The following is a 21,806-nucleotide window of genomic DNA, read 5'->3' as shown; positions in this document are numbered from 1 at the left end:
ATGGCTGGGTTGTTATGGAAATCTGGAGTAAAACTGTGTGTATGTGGAGACTAAGGGCCTGCGAGCTGCTGTTGGCTGATAAGGGACATGTGACCGTATGTATGGCAGTTGGGATATGAAGAGAAAGACTTGCAGGCTTGTATTGGCTAATGCAGGTCATTTTTTGGGAATCTCTCAGGAACGGTACGTCCTAGAGAGCTGTGACACCCACAAGATTTCTTTCCAGATAGCAAGGGATGTGTATACCAAGTTTCGTTGAAATCGATGGTTGCGTTTTTGAGTGATCGCGGAACATACATACATATGCCCTTCGTTATATACACTGCCTGTCCAAAAAAAAAGTTGCCACCAAAAAAAAGCCTTTAGCTTTTATTACAGCATGCATTCGCTGTGGCATTGTTTCAATAAGCTTCTGCAATGTCACAAGATTTATTTCCATCCAGTGTTGCATTAATTTTTCCCCAAGATCTTGCATTGATGATGGTAGAGTCTGACTGCTGCGCAAAGCCTTCTCCAGCACATCCCAAAGATTCTCAATGGGGTTAAGGTCTGGACTCTGTGGTGGCCAATCTATGTGTAAAAATGATGTCTCATGCTCCCTGAACCACTCTCTCACAATTTGAGCCTGATTAATCCTGGCATTGTCATCTTGGAATATGCCCGTGCCATCAGGGAAGAAAAAATCCATTGATGGAATAACCTGGTCATTCAGTATGTTCAGGTAGTCAGCTGACCTCATTCTTGGAGCACATACTGTTGCTGAACCTAGATCTGACCAACCCCAGATCATAGCACTGCCCCCACAGGCTTGTACAGTAGGCACTAGGCATGATGGGTGCATCACTTCATCTGCCTCTCTTCTTACCCTGATGCACCCATCCCTCTGGAACAGGGTAAATCTGGACTCATCAGACCACATGACCTTCTTCCATTGCTCCAGAATCCAATCTTTACGCTCCCTAGCAAATTGAAGCCTTTTTTCTGGTTTGCCTCACTAATTAGTGGTTTTCTTACGGCTACACAGCTGTTCAGTCCCAATCCCTTGAGTTCCCTTCGCATTGTGTGTGTGGAAATGTGAATATGCACAAAGAAAAGTCCAGCTCAACCCAATTATCCAAACACCTGCGTGCACGGAAAAGGCTGGTGAGCCTGTATATCCTTGATATGAAAACACAATCAAATTCCAGCACTCACGATTTTGGTAGCTAAAATCTTCGTCTTTTATTCAGGCAGTAGACAATTTAGACAGGACATCCACCCACAAGTGTAGCAACTTTGACGCGTTTCGAACAGTAGTTCTTAGTCGTAACGTTACGACTAAGAACTACTGTTCGAAACGCGTCAAAGTTGCTACACTTGTGGGTGGATGTCCTGTCTAAATTGTCTACTGCCTGAATAAAAGACGAAGATTTTAGCTACCAAAATCGTGAGTGCTGGAATGTGTGTGGAAATGCTCTTACTTTCACTATTAAACATAGCCCTGAGTTATACTGTTGTTTTTCTTTGATTTGATTTCACCAAACGTTTAAGTGATCGCCGATCACGATCATTCCGGATTTTTTTCCCACCACATTTCTTCCTTGAATACGATGGTTCCCACTATCCTTCCAGTTTTTAATAATGCGTTGGACAGTTCCTTACCCAATTTTAGTAGTTTCTGCAATCTCCTTAGATGTTTTCTCTGCTTGATGCATGCCAATGATTTGACCCTTCTCAAACAGACTAACATCTTTTCCACGACCACGAGATGTGTCTTTCGACATGGTTGTTTAGGACATGAGAAGCAACTCATTGCACCAGTTGCGGTTAAATAACTTGTTGCCACCTGAAAGATAATCGCCCATGCAGTAATTATCCAATAGGAGGCTCATAACTATTTGCTTAGTTAAATCCAGGTGGCGACTTTTTTTTTGGACAGGCAGTGTACTGTCATGGACAAAAGTTTTGAGAATGACACAAATATTAGTTTTCACAAAGTTTGCTGCTAAACTGCTTTTAGATCTTTGTTTCAGTTGTTTCTGTGATGTAGTGAAATATAATTACACGCACTTCATACGTTTCAAAGGCTTTTATCGACAATTACATGACATTTATGCAAAGAGTCAGTATTTGCAGTGTTGGCCCTTCTTTTTCAGGACCTCTGCAATTCGACTGGGCATGCTCTCAATCAACTTCTGGGCCAATTCCTGACTGATAGCAACCCATTCTTTCATAATCACTTCTTGGAGTTTGTCAGAATTAGTGGGTTTTTGTTTGTCCACCCGCCTCTTGAGGATTGACCACAAGTTCTCAATGGGATTAAGATCTGGGGAGTTTCCAGGCCATGGACCCAAAATGTCAACGTTTTGGTCCCCGAGCCACTTAGTTATCACTTTTGCCTTATGGCACGGTGCTCCATCGTGCTGGAAAATGCATTGTTCTTCACCAAACTGTTGTTGGATTGTTGGAAGAAGTTGCTGTTGGAGGGTGTTTTGGTACCATTCTTTATTCATGGCTGTGTTTTTGGGCAAAATTGTGAGTGAGCCCACTCCCTTGGATGAGAAGCAACCCCACACATGAATGGTCTCAGGATGCTTTACTGTTGGCATGACACAGGACTGATGGTAGCGCTCACCTTTTCTTCTCCGGACAAGCCTTTTTCCAGATGCCCCAAACAATCGGAAAGAGGCTTCATCGGAGAATATGACTTTGCCCCAGTCCTCAGCAGTCCATTCACTTTCTGCAGAAGATCAATCTGTCCCTGATGTTTTTTTTGGAGAGAAGTGGCTTCTTTGTTGGCCTTCTTGACACCAGGCCATCTTCCAAAAGTCTTCGCCTCACTATGCGTGCTGATGCGCTCACACCTGCCTGCTGCCATTCCTGAGCAAGGTCTGCACTGGTGGCACTCCGATCCCGCACCTGAATCCTCTTTAGGAGACGATCCTGGCGCTTGCTGGACTTTCTTGGACGCCCTGAAGCCTTCTTAACAAGAATTGAACCTCTTTCCTTGAAGTTCTTGATGATCTTATAAATTGTTGATTGAGGTGCGATCTTAGTAGCCACAATATCCTTGCCTGTGAAGCCATTTTTATGCAATGCAATGATGGCTGCACGCGTTTCTTTGCAGGTCACCATGGTTAACAATGGAAGAACAATGATTTCAAGCATCACCCTCCTTTTAACATGTCAAGTCTGCCATTTTAACCCAATCAGCCTGACATAATGATCTCCAGCCTTGTGCTCGTCAACATTCTCACCTGAGTTAACAAGACGATTACTTAAATGATCTCAGCAGGTCCTTTAATGACAGCAATGAAATGCAGTGGAAAGGTTTTTTGGGGATTACGGTAAGTTAATTTTCAAGGCAAAGAAGGACTATGCAATTCATCTGATCACTCTTCATAACATTCTGGAGTATATGCAAATTGCTATTATAAAAACTTAAGCAGCAACTTTTCCAATTTCCAATATTTATGTCATTCTCAAAACTTTTGGCCACGACTGTATATAGATTTATAAACTGAGATCTGGTAAATCCTAGATTTACATCAGAAATCATCAATTATAGTAAGTACCTCCACAGGGAAGCAATTCCCTCCTCAATCCGAATGCCCCTCATCACTAAAAGTAACGTAGAATGGCTTCCTGCCTTGACTTAGTATTGAATCTGAAGTGACACCGCTGTCTCTTACATTGATTCATAGGAGTGGTGATTCAGTGGTCAGTTCTGGCTGGAAACTACACCTCCCAGATGCCTACATGCCGCCGAGAGTTTTTGGGAGCTGCTACTCCAATGTCGTACTGCTAACAAGCACTTGAAGGGGTCTGTTTAACTAGGGTTCCCAGATTTCATTGCGAGTTTGTAAAGGGGTGGGGAAAAATACCTATCTTAGGGCTTATGCACACGACCATATGTATTTTGTGGTCCGCAAAACAAGGATCCATCAAAAATACGTCTGTGTGACATCCGTATTGCATCCGTTTTTTTTCCGGATCCATTGTAGCAATGCCTATCCTTGTCCGCAAAATGGAGCGGCCATACGGAGTAATTTACGTTTTTTTGCAGACCTGTTGAAGTCAATGGTTCCACATACGGGCTGCAAAAAAAAAAGGAATGGACACGGAAAATAAATACTTTCATGTACATCAGCACTTATTAACGCCATGGTGCCACCCCTGCCAGGAAACCAAGTGGCACTACATCACAGTGGTGAGATCTGGTCACTAGATGGGGCAGTAGCACAATAAATAGAGACACTGCACTGCTCAATAGAGAAAGCAGAGACCTGGAATATGTCAGACCCCACTTTAATCTTTAACCAGTTCCAGACTGTGCCGTTTACCCCACTTTTTCTAACCAGACACACTTTTGTGAGGGTTTTTTTGTGCCTTTTTTTTCGGGGATGCTTTAGGCCTCATGCACACGACCGATGTGTGTTTTGCGGTCTGCAAATTGCGGGTCCGTGTGCGTTCCGCAATTTGCGGAATGGCGCGGACAGACATTAATATAACTGCCTTTTCTTGTCCGTAAACCGGACAAGAATAGGACAGGTTATATTTTTTTGGCGGACCACGGAACGGAGCAATGGATGGGGACAGCACACGGAGTGCTGTGCGCATCTTTTGCAGCCCCATTGAAGTAAATGGGTCCGCATCCAAGCCGCAAAAACTGCATCTGAATCTCACTTCCCTCATCTCCAGCCATTCTAGACGTCTGCGCCCATCTCTACGCACAGCTACAAGCGCCTAGAAAACAGAAGAACGCCAATTAATAAAAAATAAAAAAATTGAGAAATGAACAAAAATATATAGAAAACATTTTTTTTTTGGTTCATCAATAAGTTTTTATTAAAAACAGTAAAACTGGCAGCTTTCACTTCGACTTGTACAAAATATATAAGAATAAATATCAGGTGCGGAGAAGATGTCACATACAACGTGGTCTCCGCACCCCCCCCCCCCACATACAAAATCACACTGCACCCTCCCTCTGCATACAATATTACATGACAACCCCCCCATACAATATTACACGCCCCCCCTGCATACAATATTACACGCCCCCCGCATACAATATTACACGCCCCCCTGCATACAATATTACACGCCCCCCCTGCATACAATATTACACGCCCCCCCCTGCATACAATATTACACGCCCCCCCTGCATACAATATTACACGCCCCCCCTGCATACAATATTACACGCCCCCCCCCTGCATACAATATTACACGCCCCCCCCTGCATACAATATTACACGGCACCCCCTCGTACTTAAAATGTTACACAACCCCCTCTGCGCACAATATTACAGCCCCCTCTGCAAACGATATTACATGGCACCCCCCCTGTACTTACAATATTACATGACAACCCCCTCCCCCCCTGCATACAATATTACACGCCCCCCCTGCATACAATATTACACGCCCCCCTGCATACAATATTACACGCCCCCCTGCATACAATATTACACGCCCCCCTGCATACAATATTACACGCCCCCCTGCATACAATATTACACGCCCCCTGCATACAATATTACACGCCCCCCGCATACAATATTACACGCCCCCCCTGCATACAATATTACACGCCCCCCCTGCATACAATATTACACGCCCCCCTGCATACAATATTACACGCCCCCCTGCATACAATATTACACGCCCCCCTGCATACAATATTACACGCCCCCCCCACATACAATATTACACGCCCCCCCCCCGCATACAATATTACACGCCCCCCGCATACAATATTACACGCCCCCCCTGCATACAATATTACACGCCCCCCCCTGCATACAATATTACACGCCCCCCCTGCATACAATATTACACGCCCCCCCTGCATACAATATTACACGCCCCCCTGCATACATTACACGCCCCCCGCATACAATATTACACGCCCCCCCTGCATACAATATTACACGCCCCCCCTGCATACAATATTACACGCCCCCCCCTGCATACAATATTACACGCCCCCCCCTGCATACAATATTACACGGCACCCCCTCGTACTTAAAATGTTACACAACCCCCTCTGCGCACAATATTACAGCCCCCTCTGCACACGATATTACATGGCACCCCCCCTGTACTTACAATATTACATGACAACCCCCTCCCCCCCCTGCATACAATATTACACGCCCCCCCTGCATACAATATTACACGCCCCTCCCTGCATACAATATTACACGCCCCCCCCCTGCATACAATATTACACGCCCCCCCCCCTGCATACAATATTACACGCCCCCCCCCTGCATACAATATTACACGCCCCCCCCTGCATACAATATTACACGCCCCCCCCTGCATACAATATTACACGCCCCCCCCTGCATACAATATTACATGCCCCCCCCCCTGCATACAATATTACACGGCACCCCCTCGTACTTAAAATGTTACACAACCCCCTCTGCGCACAATATTACAGCCCCCTCTGCAAACGATATTACATGGCACCCCCCCTGTACTTACAATATTACATGACAACCCCCTCCCCCCTGCATACAATATTACACGCCCCCCCGCATACAATATTACACGCCCCCCCGCATACAATATTACACGCCCCCCCTGCATACAATATTACACGCCCCCCCTACATACAATATTACATGCCCCCCCCCCTGCATACAATATTACACGGCACCCCCTCATACTTAAAATGTTACACAACCCCCTCTGCGCACAATATTACAGCCCCCTCTGCACACGATATTACATGGCACCCCCCCTGTACTTACAATATTACATGACAACCCCCTCCCCCCCCCTGCATACAATATTACACGCCCCCCCTGCATACAATATTACACGCCCCCCGCATACAATATTACACGCCCCCCCCTGCATACAATATTACACGCCCCCCCTGCATACAATATTACACGCCCCCCCCCCTGCATACAATATTACACGCCCCCCCCTGCATACAATATTACACGCCCCCCCCTGCATACAATATTACACGCCCCCCCTGCATACAATATTACACGCCCCCCCCTGCATACAATATTACACGCCCCCCCCCCTGCATACAATATTACACGCCCCCCCCCCCTGCATACAATATTACACGCCCCCCCTGCATACAATATTACACACACCCCTGCATACAATATTACACGCCCCCCCTGCATACAACATTACACGGCCCCCCCTCCCCTGCATACAATATTACAGCCCCCTCTGCACACGATATTACATGGCACCCCCCCTGTACTTACAATATTACATGACAACCCCCTCCCCCCTCTGCACACGATATTACAGGCTTCCCCCCGCGCACACTTTTCCATGGCCCCCACCTCTGCATCCAGTCTCACACAGAATCCCCCAGCATACAGTTCTCCGCCCTCTATGAGTGATGAGCAGCCACCCGGGACCTGCCTGAGCTCTCCAGCTTCCGACGCTGCTGATTCAGAGTCACGTGACAAGAGACTGTCACGTGACCCCGTGACGTCAGGAGGTTCGTTTCCTGCTTGGAGTTTAGCCGCGACCCTGGTTAGTAGTCCCCCTTTTTTTTTCATTTGCAGGCAGTATATTCGGGGCCTGGGAGAAAACATCTGGGGCCCAGGCCCCGAACGCTCTAACCTAGTGACGCCCATGATAACGGATGCATTCCCGGGCCCTACAAGTGTTGGCCCGTGATCAGTTCTAGCAGGAACACAGCAACACGAGCGGCAAGGAAAATCCGTAGCAGATTAGTAGCGGAAATAAGGTCATTTTTGGTGATGGATTCCACAGTGGATTCCATGGCCATTGTCCACTGTGAAACCCACCGTCACTAGCTTTCCATTGACACCACGTGCACATAATGGCATATTGAGATGCACATCTGAAGTGGCTGTTACTTCTTAGGCCTCATGCACACGGCCGTAGTGGTTCCATGCTGTGCACTGCAATTTGCGGTCCCCAAAGAACGGGCATCGTCCGTGCGGTGTCCGGGACGGATCCAGACTAGTGTTGAGCGAACTTGTGTTTTAAGTTCGGCGTCTAAAGTTCGGGTTATCGAAGAATCGCGTTATGGATTCTAAATTCCGTTCTGGTCCGTGGTAGCGGAATCCATAACGGGATACTTCGATAACCCGAACTTTAGACGCCGAACTTAAAACACAAGTTCGCTCAACACTAATCCAGACCCATTTAACTTAAATGGGTCCCTGATCCGTCCGTTCTGCAAAAAGATAGAACAAGTTCTATTTTTTTTCCGGAACGGTAACACGGATTGGAACCCCACGGAAGCACTCCGTAGTGCTTCCGTGGGGTTCCTTTCCATGCTTCTGTTCTGCACCGCATCTCCAGATTTGTGGACCCATTCAAGTGAATGGGTCCGCATCCGTGATGGGGAGTGCACGAGGTTGGTGCCCCGTGTATTGCGGAACCGCCGGAGCACAACGTGTATTGCGGCCACGGGAGCACAACGGCCGTGTGCAAGAGGCCTTAGAAGCAGATTGATAGAGGATTTTATATTGAAGTTAATGGAGAAGTGAAAAAAAAACGCTAACAATTTTAGAAGCGTTTTTAGCTGTGTTTCTGCCATAAAAAATGCTTCCGAATTATATCACAACTGAGGGCTGAATAAGATAACGCTGGCAAAACCTCTAGTAAATCCTCAACCAAATACTCTTCTAAAATGCTTGTAAGGCCTCTCACACGAGGGTGCAATACGTGAAGTAAACGCACAGCACACGCACTGAATCCTGACCCATTCATTTCAGTTCTGCGTTGCGTGAGAATCGCAGCATGTTCTATATTCTGCGTTTTTCATGCAGCCCTGGCCCCAAAGAAGTGAATGGGACTTCAGTGAAAAGCGCGTTGCATCTGGATGCAGTGTGTTTTTCACTGATGTTTGCTAGGAGATATTGTTTCTAAGGCCTAATGCACACGACCGTTGTGTGTTTTGCGGTCCCGCAAAACACGGATGGCGTCCGTGTGCATTCCGCAATTTGCAGGAAAGGCACGGACAGCCATTGATATAACTGCCTATTGTTGTCCGCAAAACAGACAAGAATAGGACAGGTTATATTTTTTTGCGGACAACGGAACGGAGCAACGGATGCGGACAGCATACGGAGTGCTGGCCCCATTGAAGTGAATAGGGCCGCATCCAAGCCGCAAAAACTGCAGTTTTTTTTCCCTTCGCATGAAAAACGCATCAAAACCGATTGCACCCTCGAGGAAAAAACTGAAACACTGAACACAATTGCAGACAAAAGTGACTGAACTTGCTTGCGAAATGGTGCAAATTTCACTGATTGCGTCCTGACACAATCCGTATCGTTCGTGTGAAAGTGGCCAAAACGCTTGGTCGTGGAAAAGCCATTAAAATGCTTCTAAGGCCTCATGCACACGACCGTTGTGTGTTTTGCGGTCCACAAACTGCCGATCCGCAAAACACGGATGGCGTCTGTGTGCGTTCTGCAATTTGCGGAATAGCACGGACAGCCATTGATATAACTACCTATTTTTGTCCGCAAAACGGACAAGAATAGGACAGGTTATATTTTTTTTGCGGACCACGGAACGGAGCAACGGATGCGGACAGCACACGGAGTGCTGTCCCCATCTTTTGCGGCGGCTCGGATACGGACCCAAACAACGGCCGTGTGCATGAGGCCTAAGAAGTAACATGCCACTTCAGAAGCAGATCTCAATTTAGTGGCGGAAACAAACGCACAAGTCAATGGAAAGCTATTGTTAGCGCTTTGGTGGCGGATTTTGTGGTGGAAAATGGCCACAACGGATTTTATTTGTGTGAACATACCCTCAGCCTGCCTGAGTGTTGGTGGCTGGTAAGGATCCGGTCAGGCTGCCCGAGGAGGTTAAGCTACTGCTGTAGAAATAAACCTTACTTTTATATGAATGACTGCTGGGACTTGTAGTCCTCCTTTAGATGTAGAGCCATAGCGTACACTTTTCAGGTAGTACAGATGATGTCAGTCAGCCTTCAGCATGCCAGTTTATCACCATTATTATAAAGTATAATTACAAGACTGGAACTGCCATGAAATTACCAGGGCATGCCCAGTGCACTGCAGGGGAACACTTCCACAGTCACAAAGGGACCGATATACAAATCCTGTGTGAAATGTGGCAGTCTAAAGAGGCACCAAATTTATCACAGTAAGGGCTCATGCCCACGTAGCGGTGAAAAATGCATGGGCACTCTCCGCGCTGCAGATGCGGACCCATTGACTTGAATGAAGATACAGCAAAAGATAGGACATATCTTATCTTTTGTGGTGTGGATGCACAGACCCGAAAGCCCACGGAAGCGCTTTGTAGTGTTTCCGTGGGCCTCTGATTCGTGCCTCTGCGCCGGAAAAGATGGGACATGTCCTATCTTTGGCCGTATATTGCGGACCTATTCAAGTCAATGAGTCCGCAGCACGGAGTGCACACGGCCAGTGCCCATATATTGTGGAACCGCCGGACGAGCACGGAGCCCTTAAGTTCTTGAGCCCTAAGGCCAGGTCCTCATCACTGTTTAGTTTTTCTGATCCGTCAGAAGAACAGAAAAATAAACAACAAAAAATGGATTCTGTATTTTAAGCATCCGTTATGCATATTTGGCATCCGTTTTAGCCATTTCCATCTGAGATCCATTATTTTAGATGGGGGAAAAAAAACCTACATGAAGTATTATTTTTTCCCGTCTAAAATGACGGATCTCAGATGGAAATGGCTAAAACAGATGCAAAATGTGCATGCTTAAAATACAGGATGCGTTTTTTATTTTTTTGGATCAGAGGAACGGAAAACCATACGGTGATGTGAACTCTCCCTAGCCCAGGCTGGATGACATTTTAGGCTTTAGACCAGCCATTGGTTGGCTTACTTTTTTGCTTTGCCACTCTCCCTTGGCAAACTGGAAAACTAAATCAGGCAGGCTAGGTGCGCTGGATTCTTTTTTGTTTTTGGTGCATTTGCTTCATAAATAGGTTTAAAGCTTGATGCAACACTATGCGCCAGGAAGACTCCAAAGTTTGGCGCATAGGTGTAGGCACAACCACACTAGTACATTTTTCCAATGTTTCTATGTCGCCATGCCGGTATTATCATCATTTTAGGAACTCTGCTTCCTGTCAGTGAATATAATCATTCTTCTTTACATCCAGAGGCTGAAAACCAGTCCTGCCCTACTCCTGCTCAGTGATGGTCAGTTCGCAGTGTTCGCCAGCGAACACATGCGGGCTGCCATCTTGACCCACCCGTCCGGCGATGCACAGGTAAGCCCTTAAGATAATACAAACGGATCCGTTCTGAACGGACACATGCGGTTGTATTATCTGAACGGATCCGTCTGTGCAGATCCATGACGGATCCGCACCAAACGCGAGTGTGAAAGTAGCCTTACCTGTTAATGCGCCATCAGCAATATCTGCTAGTTGCCAGAGCCGGTCTGAAATCAAATGCGGTCACCGGGAGCAGGCAGTCCTGAGAACAGCCGCCGGGGGCCTTCATCGGGCTGTTCTCGGAACTGCCTGCTCCCGGTGACCGCATTTGATTTCAGACCGGCTCTGGCAACTAGCAGATATTGCTGATGGCGCATTAACAGGTAAGGCTACTTTCACACTCGCGTTTGGTGCGGATCCGTCATGGATCTGCACAGACGGATCCGTTCAGATAATACAACCGTCTTGAACACTATTGAAAGATCCGTTTTCTATTGTGCCAGACTGTGTCAGTGAAAAAGGGATTCGTTCCCATTGACTTACATTGTGTGTCAGAACGGATCCGTTTGGCTCTGTTTCGTCAGACGGACACCAAAACGCTGCAAGCAGTGTTTTAGTGTCCGCCTCCAGAGCGGAATGGAGACGGAACAGAGGCAAACAGAAGTATTCTGAGCGGATCCTTTTCCATTCAGAATGCATTAGGGCAAAACTGATCCGTTCTGGACCGCTTGTGAGATCCCCGAACGGATCTCGCAAACGGAAAGCTAAAACGCCAGTGTGAAAGTAGCCTAATACAATAGTAGTAATAATTATAATAATACCAATAATAATATACTCAGTTCTGGGTGATTTTTACTTCTAGTGTTTGCATTGTCGCCACTAACGCTTCCCAAGAGAACGCGGCGCTTTGCTGAAATAATCGTCTCCTGAGCAAACAGGGCTCTGTTGTTTGTGCTTTCTGCAGAACGCACCATTAGCTTTATAATACAGTGTATATAAATGAAGTGCGGCACTTAACTTCAATATTGAAGGGATCCCCCCCCAACCAGAAAAAAATCCTTTGGAATTACCTAAAATTGATGCCAAATTCGGACCCATTGAAATGAATGTAAACGAATGATGTCCCCTTTGCTTTAGGCCCCTTGCAGACGAGCGTGAGCCGATTAGGTCTGGATGTGTTGCGAGGGCATTCAGTTTAGTATGCGATTGCGTTCAGTTGTTCATCTTTTATCGCGTGGGTGCAATGCGATTTAATGCGTTTTGCATGCGCGATAAAAAACTGATGGTATACAAACAACCTCTCTTAGCAACCATCTGTAAAAAACACAGCCCCATTCACTTTTCAACGTGAAAATCGCAAAATATAGAACATGCTGCGATTTTCACGCAACGCACAAGTGATGCGCGAAAACCAAAGCTCATGTACACAGCCCCATTAAAATGACTGGGTCTGGATTCCGTGCGGGCGCAATGCGTTCACATCACGCATTGCACCCGCGCGGAATACTCACTCGTGTGAAAGGGGCCTTACATTTTGAGATATAGGTTAAAAAATGTAGTGCTAACGTGTTAGGCGGAACGTGGTGATAGGCTGCGGCATACATGTATATAACCACCCATCTAATAATGGCCGCCACTCTTCTCCATTAATGTTAGGTTTCACATTTCTCCATGGTGAAGGCACGCCCAACGCATTTCATGGGAAAACTCTCCCTATTTATAGACGCAGGTCACAGCTGCTTTGCTTTTCCCTATTATTCATGGCTGGAAATTATTTTATGCCGTGAACAATATTAGTACAACAAGTATTTTTATTAGATTTGTTGTATCTCGTTATCGCACTATGTGTATACTGTACACGCTGTGTATATTATGCTGTTTAGCTCTGCAGGGGTTAAGTCCTCTGTAATTCCCGTAGGATACTGTATTGTTACATCATTGGTCGCCTTGCCCCAAGGGTACCGTACACACTGGCAGGATTCTTCATCAACAATACTCTTGCATTGTGTCGAAGTCATCAGTTGTGGACGCCCGCTTTCCTGAATTCAGTCTGACGGGTCGTCCGGAGTTTACGCTGCGGCCACCTCCCATTGCGCTGATGCAACAGCTCACCAAATAATGTGAGTAGGAGTCTCAGAGGACGGTGGTAAATAGATTGGCCGTCATTGCAGGGAACAATTCAGTGTCAGCCGTGATCTCACGATATAGCTTCTGTTAGCCAGGGTCTATACATTTATTTATTGGGGGAGGTTTATCAAAACTGGCTTAGTTGCCCATAGCAACCAATCAGATTCCACCTTTCATTTCTTCAGAGCTCCTTTGGAACATGAAAGGTGGAATCTGATTGGTTGCTATGAGCAACTAAGCCAGTTTTCTTTTGATAAATCTCCCCCATTGTTTCCTGTTATCAGCCATTTCAGACTGGGGAAGGTTGACTATAAGATAAGTCGATGCAAACTATTGTTCCTTGGTATCCGTTATTGTAAACTCTCTGTAGGTCAGGAGCAGACAATTATCTGTTCCCTGTTATCAGCCATTCCAGGCTGCGGAGAGGCTGGTGTAGGACAAGTGAATGTGATCTGAGGTTCTCTGTTGTCCGTCGTTTCGGGGAGTGTAGAAACCTACCTGCCCCCATGATGACTACTTTATGTCCTAGATGTCCAGTGCAGAGATATTGACTGATATCAGCCGCTCTTATTACAATGCTTAGACGCTGGTATTAGCTCCGGGGTTAGTGGCCATACAACATATGTAAGCAAAGGGACCACTACTCGGTGTAAAGTGCCTGCTGGAGGTCTCCAGCGTAACTCTTGTGCTACTGCAAGACTCGTTTGGGCTCATTTATCAAACAGGTGTAAAGTAGAACTGGTTTAGTTGCCAATAGCAACTAATCAGATTCCACCTTTCATTTTGGACAACTCCTTTGGAAAATGAAAGGTGGAATCTGATTGGTTGCTATGGGGAACTAAGCCAGTTTTTCTTTACACCAGTGTGATAAATCTCCCCCATTGTCCTTTTTTTTATAATAATATATTTTATTTCATTTGTTTTCCAAAATACATACCAGTTATTAATTGAATTTAACTGACAACATTAAAGGGGTTGTCCGGTCTTTTACTATTGATGACCTATCCTCAGGATAGGTCCTCAATATCAGATCCGTGGGGGTCTGCCACCCGGCACCCCCGCCGATCAGCTGTATGAGGACCCGGCGCGAGGTGCGTACGCGCTGTCTCCCTTCTCTCTTCCTATCCACTGCTGCTGTATATGGCAAAGACCACCCCGCCGATCTGATATTGATGATCTATCCTTATGATAGGTCATCATTAGTAAAAGCCCGGACAACCCCTTTAATAATAGTTCAAAATCTCTCTCAACTGCGCCCTTCCCCAGGTGTCACTCCAGACTGGCACCCTCATTCATACTAACAATATAGATAACTCCTCTATTATTCAGATTCCTCCATGCCATCTTTATCCCTAGGCCAACACCTTCTCAACATACAGACCACATCACCATGAACTTGTGTCGTATGCAGTTTTTTTTTAAGAAGTATCAGCTTCTCCATCCTTTTCAAAAACATTGGCAATATTGGTTGTTCAACCCATTTCTTCAAAATACACTTTCTGGCTACTAATAAGATTAAATGGACAATCTTGGGTAAAGGTCTCCCTTGCCAACCTGACCGAGCTTCATTGTGAAATAAATACAACCAGGGATCTTTGCTAAAGTCACTTCCCCCTTTAATACCTGTAATCTCTGCCCAAAAACGGGTCCTATATGATCACTACCTATGGGACAGATTTGCCTTAAAGGGGTTCCCTGGGAATAATCAGTTTTGTAAGGTCCTTTACATGGACCTATAACCAAACCAGTTATCGGGGATGAGTTTTTGTAGAAACGCTCGTTCCCGATAATTGACCTGTGTAAAAGGTGCCAGTGATCACCCAACGAACGGGCAAACAATTGTTCATCAGGTGATCCTTTTGCTCATGTGGCACCTAAAATCATAGTTTCTGTGCCATAGCTCAGCCTACTCAGGAACAATGATTTTGTATGGGGACAAGTGATATCTGTATTGATCTCTTGTCCCTAAACAGCAAAGGTGATTTCTGCATGTAAATGAAGTTCTTTTTCCCACTGACAAGCAGGCAATTATAGGGAACCTTTGGTTTGTTCCCAATAATTGCCTGAAATATCAGTCCTTGTAAAACAACCTTTACTCAGATCTCAGGTTTTGAATATTGCCTTTTATACCCCAAAATATTTTTTTTTCCATTGGCAAATCAAAAGCATAATATGCCCAATAGAACAGACCTCTGACCCAATTATCGTTAGAACTTTTCGATATCCAGCTATTAACCCAGCGGATACCTCAGTAGCTGTTAATTTAGATCCAATAAGTTCTTTCCACTTGATTGTCTTTCTTGATTTTGGGGTTCATTCACACAGCCTTAGGCCTCCTGCACATGACCATATGGTTTTGCGGTCCGTTTTAAACAGATCCGTTTTTTGTTTCAGTAGTGTTTCCGTGTTCGTTCTGTTTTGCCGTTTGGTTTCTGTTTGCGATCCGCAAAAAACGGATCACAAACAGAAACGGAAGCATACAATAATGTTTAAACAGTAAGTACATAAAAAAAATTGGGCTGGGCATAAAATTTTCAATAGATGGTTCTGCAAAAACGGAACGGATACAGAAGACATACGGATGCATTTCCGTATGCATTCAGTTTTTTTTGCGGACCCATTGACTTGAATGGAGCCACGGAACGTGATTTGAGGGCAATAATGGGATATCTTTCAGCAGAACAAAAATACGTAAACGGAAGGCATAGGGAGTACCTTCCTTTTTTTTTTTTTGTGGATCCATTGAGATGAATAGTTCCGTATACGAATACGCAAAAACGAAACCGAAATGGAAAAAAAAAATGTTTGTGTGCAAGAGGCCTTATTTTCTGATTTTTGGGGGGAAAAAACTAAACATTTTCTTAAACATATTTTTTCATATCATCTTTAGTGCAAATTTTTTTATTGATATTTCGTACATTCACTTTTCCTGCTATTTTTCAAGTCCAACAGAAACGCCATATGCAGAGAATGCTGCATTTGAAAAAAAAAAAAGGCACAAAGCAAAACTCTTTGTATGTAGTTTATATTTTACTATTACTTGTACATCTGCAGCATTCTGGCCCAAAAGCCACACACACACACAAAAAAACACCATAAAAAGTGATGTTTTTCACTGAAACCCTGTGCGTTGAACCAGTCACGGCCATCTGCATTATCATTATAGCGTCTAATCTTACACTGTCATTTGCTTCCTAGTCATTTAGAGATTACCACAGACAATAAGTAAACTGTCTGTCCTTCTGTTTCAGGGACCTCGATGCTTATGGGAACCCTTGGTATAGGTGAAGTGACTGGGTGTGTGGATTTTTACAATCAAGGATTGAATCCAGAAAGTTTAAAACCAGTTTCTAATAACCTGCGCCCGGTGATTCCAAAGACATGTCCTGCTCAGAAGCCTCAACATCCTCAAGTTACCACAGAACATCCCGAGAACGTGAGGACGTTGGGAAACATCCTGACTTTGTTACGATATCTGACGAGGGAACGTTGGACTTCAGACCAGGCTGCAATCAGACAGCTCAGGATCTTGTCAACTCAATACTATCACCTAGGACCTGGGAGAAGTATCTGGCCTCCTGGAAATCCTGGATGCAGTTCAAGAAAGCAGCTCGCCAAAGAGGTTGGTGTCGGGCAGAGAAAGTTATGGTGGATTTCTTTGAACATCTAATATCTAGTAGGTACAGTCGAGGCAAAGTGGTGGGCACCCTGGCCGGGATCTCCTTTTGCTTGCAGATCATGGAAAAAAAAGATGTCACCAAACTGTTTATTATCCAGCAAATGCTGACAAGTTGGAGAAACAGGGAGATGGAAGATACCGTGGAGACAGAGAGCAACGGTGACTATGGCGAGCTCCTGACCCCTGAGATGCTTGGTTCTGTGCTCTACGCCACCAAAAAGGTTTGCTTTGACAACAATGAGAGCCGACTGTTTTCTGCGGTCTTCACGTTGGCATTTTATGGGCCCTTTGACATGGAAGAGCTGGCGGCAAGAAGCAAAGATGAAGACGGCACAGGACTGGCATTCAAAGACGTCATCTTAGAGCGAAATTCTGTATATTGCAAGATGCAGAAAGTCCGATCCAACAAAAGCCAATGGGTGGAGGTTAAAAAGCAAGACGACAAATTTTTATGTCCTTTAAACAGAATTAAGAAATTCTTGGAGGTGAGGCCAGATGGGGGTAAAAACTTTTTTATCCATGAAAATGGAACGCCTCTAACTCAGTTCCAGTTCAGCAGGGTCCTATCTTTTGCCTTGGAGGAAGCAGGTCTAGATTCTAGACGGTTTGGGCCTCATTCTCTATGTTGTAAGACATGAAGATGCTATGCTGTGCTGTGGGCAGGGGGTAATATTTGCAAATGGAAAATGCATGCATTAGATTTAAAATATTTCAGTTAGATGTCTTAGATGGATTGGAGAACCTATAATGTGTTAGGAAAAGAAATGTTTAATCCTTCATTAAATCAGAATCTTGAAATGAAGTTAAGTTTAGCTCAAAGTAGCCAATGTAGGTTAGTACAGGGATACACTGCCAAGTATCTGTCTACTAAAGGAACACGTAGGGTTCCTACACATGCAGATTTGCACTGGCATTTTTTGCCAGTTAAATATACCAGAATAACGGCATGCATTTCCTTTTAATATGGCACATACTTTTTCAGCGTTATTTGGCGGGCTTTGGGGGTCATTTACAAACAGATATTTTGGCGTATATCTGTCGCAGATTGCAGCGCAAAGGTTATTTGCACTGCAATCTGTTACTTTTTCCCCTTGTTCACGGCAGGTTTAAAAAAGGGGACGGGGACATTTATAATTTCTACGTGTATTTTAGTCGTAGTGTCGGCGCCTTTAAATTACTTAGGCGGCTGAACCACCAGCGCAGGAAGGATGAAGACCGGTGTCTAAATCGCCGGTCTTCATAAATGACCCCCAATGTGCTTGCCCACTAGCGATTTATTTTTACCTATAAAGAAGCTGATTTGAAAATGCCTGAAAACAAACCAAGCGCTCCAGCACGCTGCATAAAAATAAAAAAAAGACCACCTAATGAAGAAACTGTTGTAGCAAAAATTTTGCTTGTGTGCCCTGCGTTTCATATGTCTCATAGACCTTCAGATAACATTTGCCGCAAAAAACCCCCCACAAAAAATGCAGGTGCCACTAGAAGCACAAAAGTGAAAAAACTGAGAAACGACATAAAAAACCAAATAAAAGCACCCTTAAGTCTGCTGTTCACATGAGGTAGCTCTCAGCCGAATGCCCTGAGAGAAGAATCAGATAGTTAGGGCTCATTCACACGAACGTGTGAAGCCCGTGCTGTGGACCGCAAATTGCGGTCCGCAATGCATGGGCACCGTCCATGGGGATCGCAGACCCATTCACTTTAATGGGTCCGCGATCCTTCCGTTCCGCAAAAAGATAGAGCACGTTCTATCTTTTTCTGGTGCGGAAGCACGGCACCGTTCTGGATTTGCGGACCGATTGAAATGAATGGGTCCGCATCCATGCGGAATGGCCACGGAACGGTGCCCATGTATTGCGCATCCGCAAATGCGGCCCGCAATACGGCAACGGGCATCACACATGTGTATGGCGAGCTCTAGGGTGTAGTTTATGCAGACTTTCAGTGTGTATTTTTGTGCACTTTTCACAGTTTTTGCACCAAAATCTGCATGTGTTACTTGTGGATTTTAAGGGTGATGACACACAGTGCAGATTTAGTGATGACACACAGGGCAGATAACAATGCACATAAATCTGCACTTTTATCTCAGTGTTGGCAATTTTTTTTTGCAGTTTTTATATGTTTTTTTGGTACAGATTTGATGCGGATTTACTGCAGGTCTCACTCTTCCATAGAAAAGGGTGAAATCCGCACAAGAAAAACACAATTGACATACTGCAGATTTCAAAATCCGCACCACAGGTCAATTTCTGCACCTAAGGGTCCATTCACACGAATGTATGGCTTCGGCACTGGCCGTGTGAACTCCGTATTGCGGTGCGGACCCTTTGATGGGTCCGCCATCCGCAAAAGATAGGACATGTCTTATCCTTTGTGGTGCGGAGGCACAGACCCAAAAGCCCACAGAAGTGCTGGTGTTTCCGTAGGTTCCGATCCATGCCTCCGCTCCACAAAAGAGATGACCTGTCCTATACTTTGCTGTATCTTGCAGTTCGCAGACTCATTTAAGTCAATGGGTCCGCATCCATGATACAGAGTTCACATTGCCGGTGCCTGTGTATTGTGGAGCCGCTGTTTGGGGTCCGCAACACAGGCATGGAGGCCAAACGTTCGGGTAAATGAGTCCTAAGAAAAAAGCAAAGTGTACTGAGATTTGTCTAATATCATACTTTGCTGGTACTGTATTACGCTGTGGTTTTTCCACACGAAAATCCACATGGGAAAAACGCACGTAATCCGCAATATGTGTAGGCACCATCATGCGATTTTTACTCTTTTGCGATGAAGAGGGATGGACACAAAAGCCCAAGGAAGCCCAGTGACCGTGCCTCCGCAATGCAAAAGCTAGGGCATGTCCTATCTTTCGCATCGCAGGCCTATTGAAGTCAATGGCTCCACACCACGATGCGAGGTGCACTTGGCCGCTTCCCGTGTTTTGCGGACCTGCGGTTCGCAACAGGCATGGCGGCCTTATGGCCGTGTGCATGGGGTCTTAAAGGGGTTCTCCAGGAAGTAAGGAAATAAAAATACTTAAATATGACTTTATTATAAATATATTCCCAAATACCTTTCATTAGGTATAATGGCTCGTTTTGTCCGGGGAGCAATCATAAGGAGAAATAAAATGGCCGTCGTCCTGTTAGTACACACAAAACCTGTCCTAATCACACAGCAGGGGAAGTTACTTCACAACACTGAGGTAAACAGCTGCCTCATCCTCCTCTCCTACTTGTCAGGGAATTATGATTCTGAATAAGGGTACTTTCACAATTGCGTTGTTTGATTCCGGCAGGCAGTTCCGTTGCCTGATCTGACTGCCTGATCAGGCGAATGGATGTCATTTTTTCAGACTGATCAGGCATTTTTCAGGCTGATCAGGCATTTTTCAGACTGATCAGGTTCCTGATCAGCCTGAAAAATGCCTGATCAGTCTGAAAAAAATGACATCCGTTTTGCCTGATGACACCGGAAAAACAGATCCGGTATTGCAATGCATTTTTCTGACTGATCAGGCATTTTTCAGACTGATCAGGTTCCTGATCAGTCAGAAAAATGCATTGCAATAACGTATCCGTTTTTCCGGTGTCATCAGGCAAAACGGATCCGGTATTTATTTATTTTTCTCATTTTTAAAGGTCTGCGCAGGTATTTTGAATGCCGAATCCGGCACTAATACATTCCTATGGGGAAAAAAATGCCGGATCCGGCATTTAGGCAAGTCTTCAGTTTTTTTCGCCGGAGATAAAACCGTAGCATGCTACGCTTTTCTCTTTTGCCTGATCAGTCAAAATGACTGAACTGAAGACATCCTGATGCATCCTGAACGGATTGCTCCCCATTCAGAATGCATGGGGATATAACTGATCAGTTCTTTTCCGGTATAGAGTTCCGTCGTCGGGGCTCTATGCCGGAAGAATCCTGATCAGGATTATCCTAATGCATTCTGAATGGAGAGAAATCCGTTCAGGATGCATCAGGATGTCTTCAGTTCCGGAACGGAACGTTTTTTGGCCGGAGAAAATACCGCAGCGTGCTGCGCTTTTTGCTCCGGCCAAAAATCCGGAACACTTGCCGCAAGGCCGGATCCGGAATTAATGCCCATTGGAAGGCATTGATCCGGATCCGGCCTTAAGCTAAACGTCGTTTCGGCGCATTGCCGGAGCCGACATTTAGCTTTTTCTGAATGGTTACCATGGCTCCCGGGACGCTAAAGTCCTGGCAGCCATGGTAAGTGTAGTGGGGAGCGGGGGAGCAGTGTACTTACCGTCCGTGCGGCTCCCCGGGCGCTCCAGAGTGACGTCAGGGCGCCCCAAGCGCATGGATCACGTGATCGCATGGTTCACGTCATCCATGCGCATGGGGCGCTCTGACGTCATTCTGGAGCGCCCCGGGAGCCGCACGGACTGTAAGTATACCGCTCCCCCGCTCCCCGCTCCTACTATGGCAACCAGGACTTTAATGGCTAGAGGTCTATTTGCCTGGATTTTCAAGGCAAAAGCACACAGAAATTACTGATAATGCTGAAATGTAGTTATGCTTAACCCCAGAACTGAAATGCACAGTGTTTTTCAAAATAAAACCTCTTTTACTAAATTAAACAACATATTTGCATTACTGCAAAAGTACAAAGTACAAAACTTGCCATTTTCTTAATAGCACTGCACAGAACAGATAAACAGAATAAATAGAAGAACATTTGTTCATTAAAATAACGACTTGCCTGCAGCCCTCCTCCCTCCCCGCTGTGCAACATAGCGGCCGGCGATACATCCGTGTCAGCCACGTAAAAAGTCAACCATCGCTTTATAAGACGC

General features: G+C 45.5%; 1 protein-coding gene and 1 long non-coding RNA gene across 3 annotated transcripts; one reads left to right on the top strand and one right to left on the bottom strand.

Annotated features, from left to right (window-relative positions):
• The first annotated feature begins 7,436 nt into the window (after window positions 1-7,436).
• Window positions 7,437-18,482, top strand: LOC121004724. Of its 2 annotated transcripts, XM_040437058.1 has the most exons (3): window positions 7,437-7,506; window positions 13,099-13,300; window positions 16,559-18,482. In XM_040437058.1, the coding sequence occupies exon 3, from the start codon at window positions 16,689-16,691 to the stop codon at window positions 17,622-17,624; it is 936 nt and encodes a 311-aa protein (XP_040292992.1). In that variant the 5' UTR covers window positions 7,437-7,506; window positions 13,099-13,300; window positions 16,559-16,688; the 3' UTR covers window positions 17,625-18,482. The 2 variants fall into 2 exon arrangements, with proteins under 2 accessions (XP_040292992.1, XP_040292984.1); XM_040437050.1 differs by lacking the exon at window positions 13,099-13,300 and having other exon boundaries at window positions 7,459-7,506.
• A 640-nt stretch (window positions 18,483-19,122) lies between these two features.
• LOC121004737 lies at window positions 19,123-20,204 on the bottom strand. Its single transcript, XR_005779823.1, has 2 exons — window positions 20,148-20,204; window positions 19,123-20,021 (listed from the first exon to the last, which is right to left on the bottom strand). It is a non-coding gene; the product is annotated as an uncharacterized LOC121004737 (long non-coding RNA).
• Window positions 20,205-21,806: the final 1,602 nt, after the last annotated feature.

The sequence above is a fragment of the Bufo bufo genome, chromosome 1, assembly GCF_905171765.1.
Source record: "Bufo bufo chromosome 1, aBufBuf1.1, whole genome shotgun sequence".
Classification (NCBI taxonomy): Eukaryota; Metazoa; Chordata; class Amphibia; order Anura; family Bufonidae; genus Bufo; species Bufo bufo.
The sequence above is the reverse complement of the archived record's forward strand: the minus strand, read 5'-3'. Positions and strand labels throughout refer to the sequence as shown.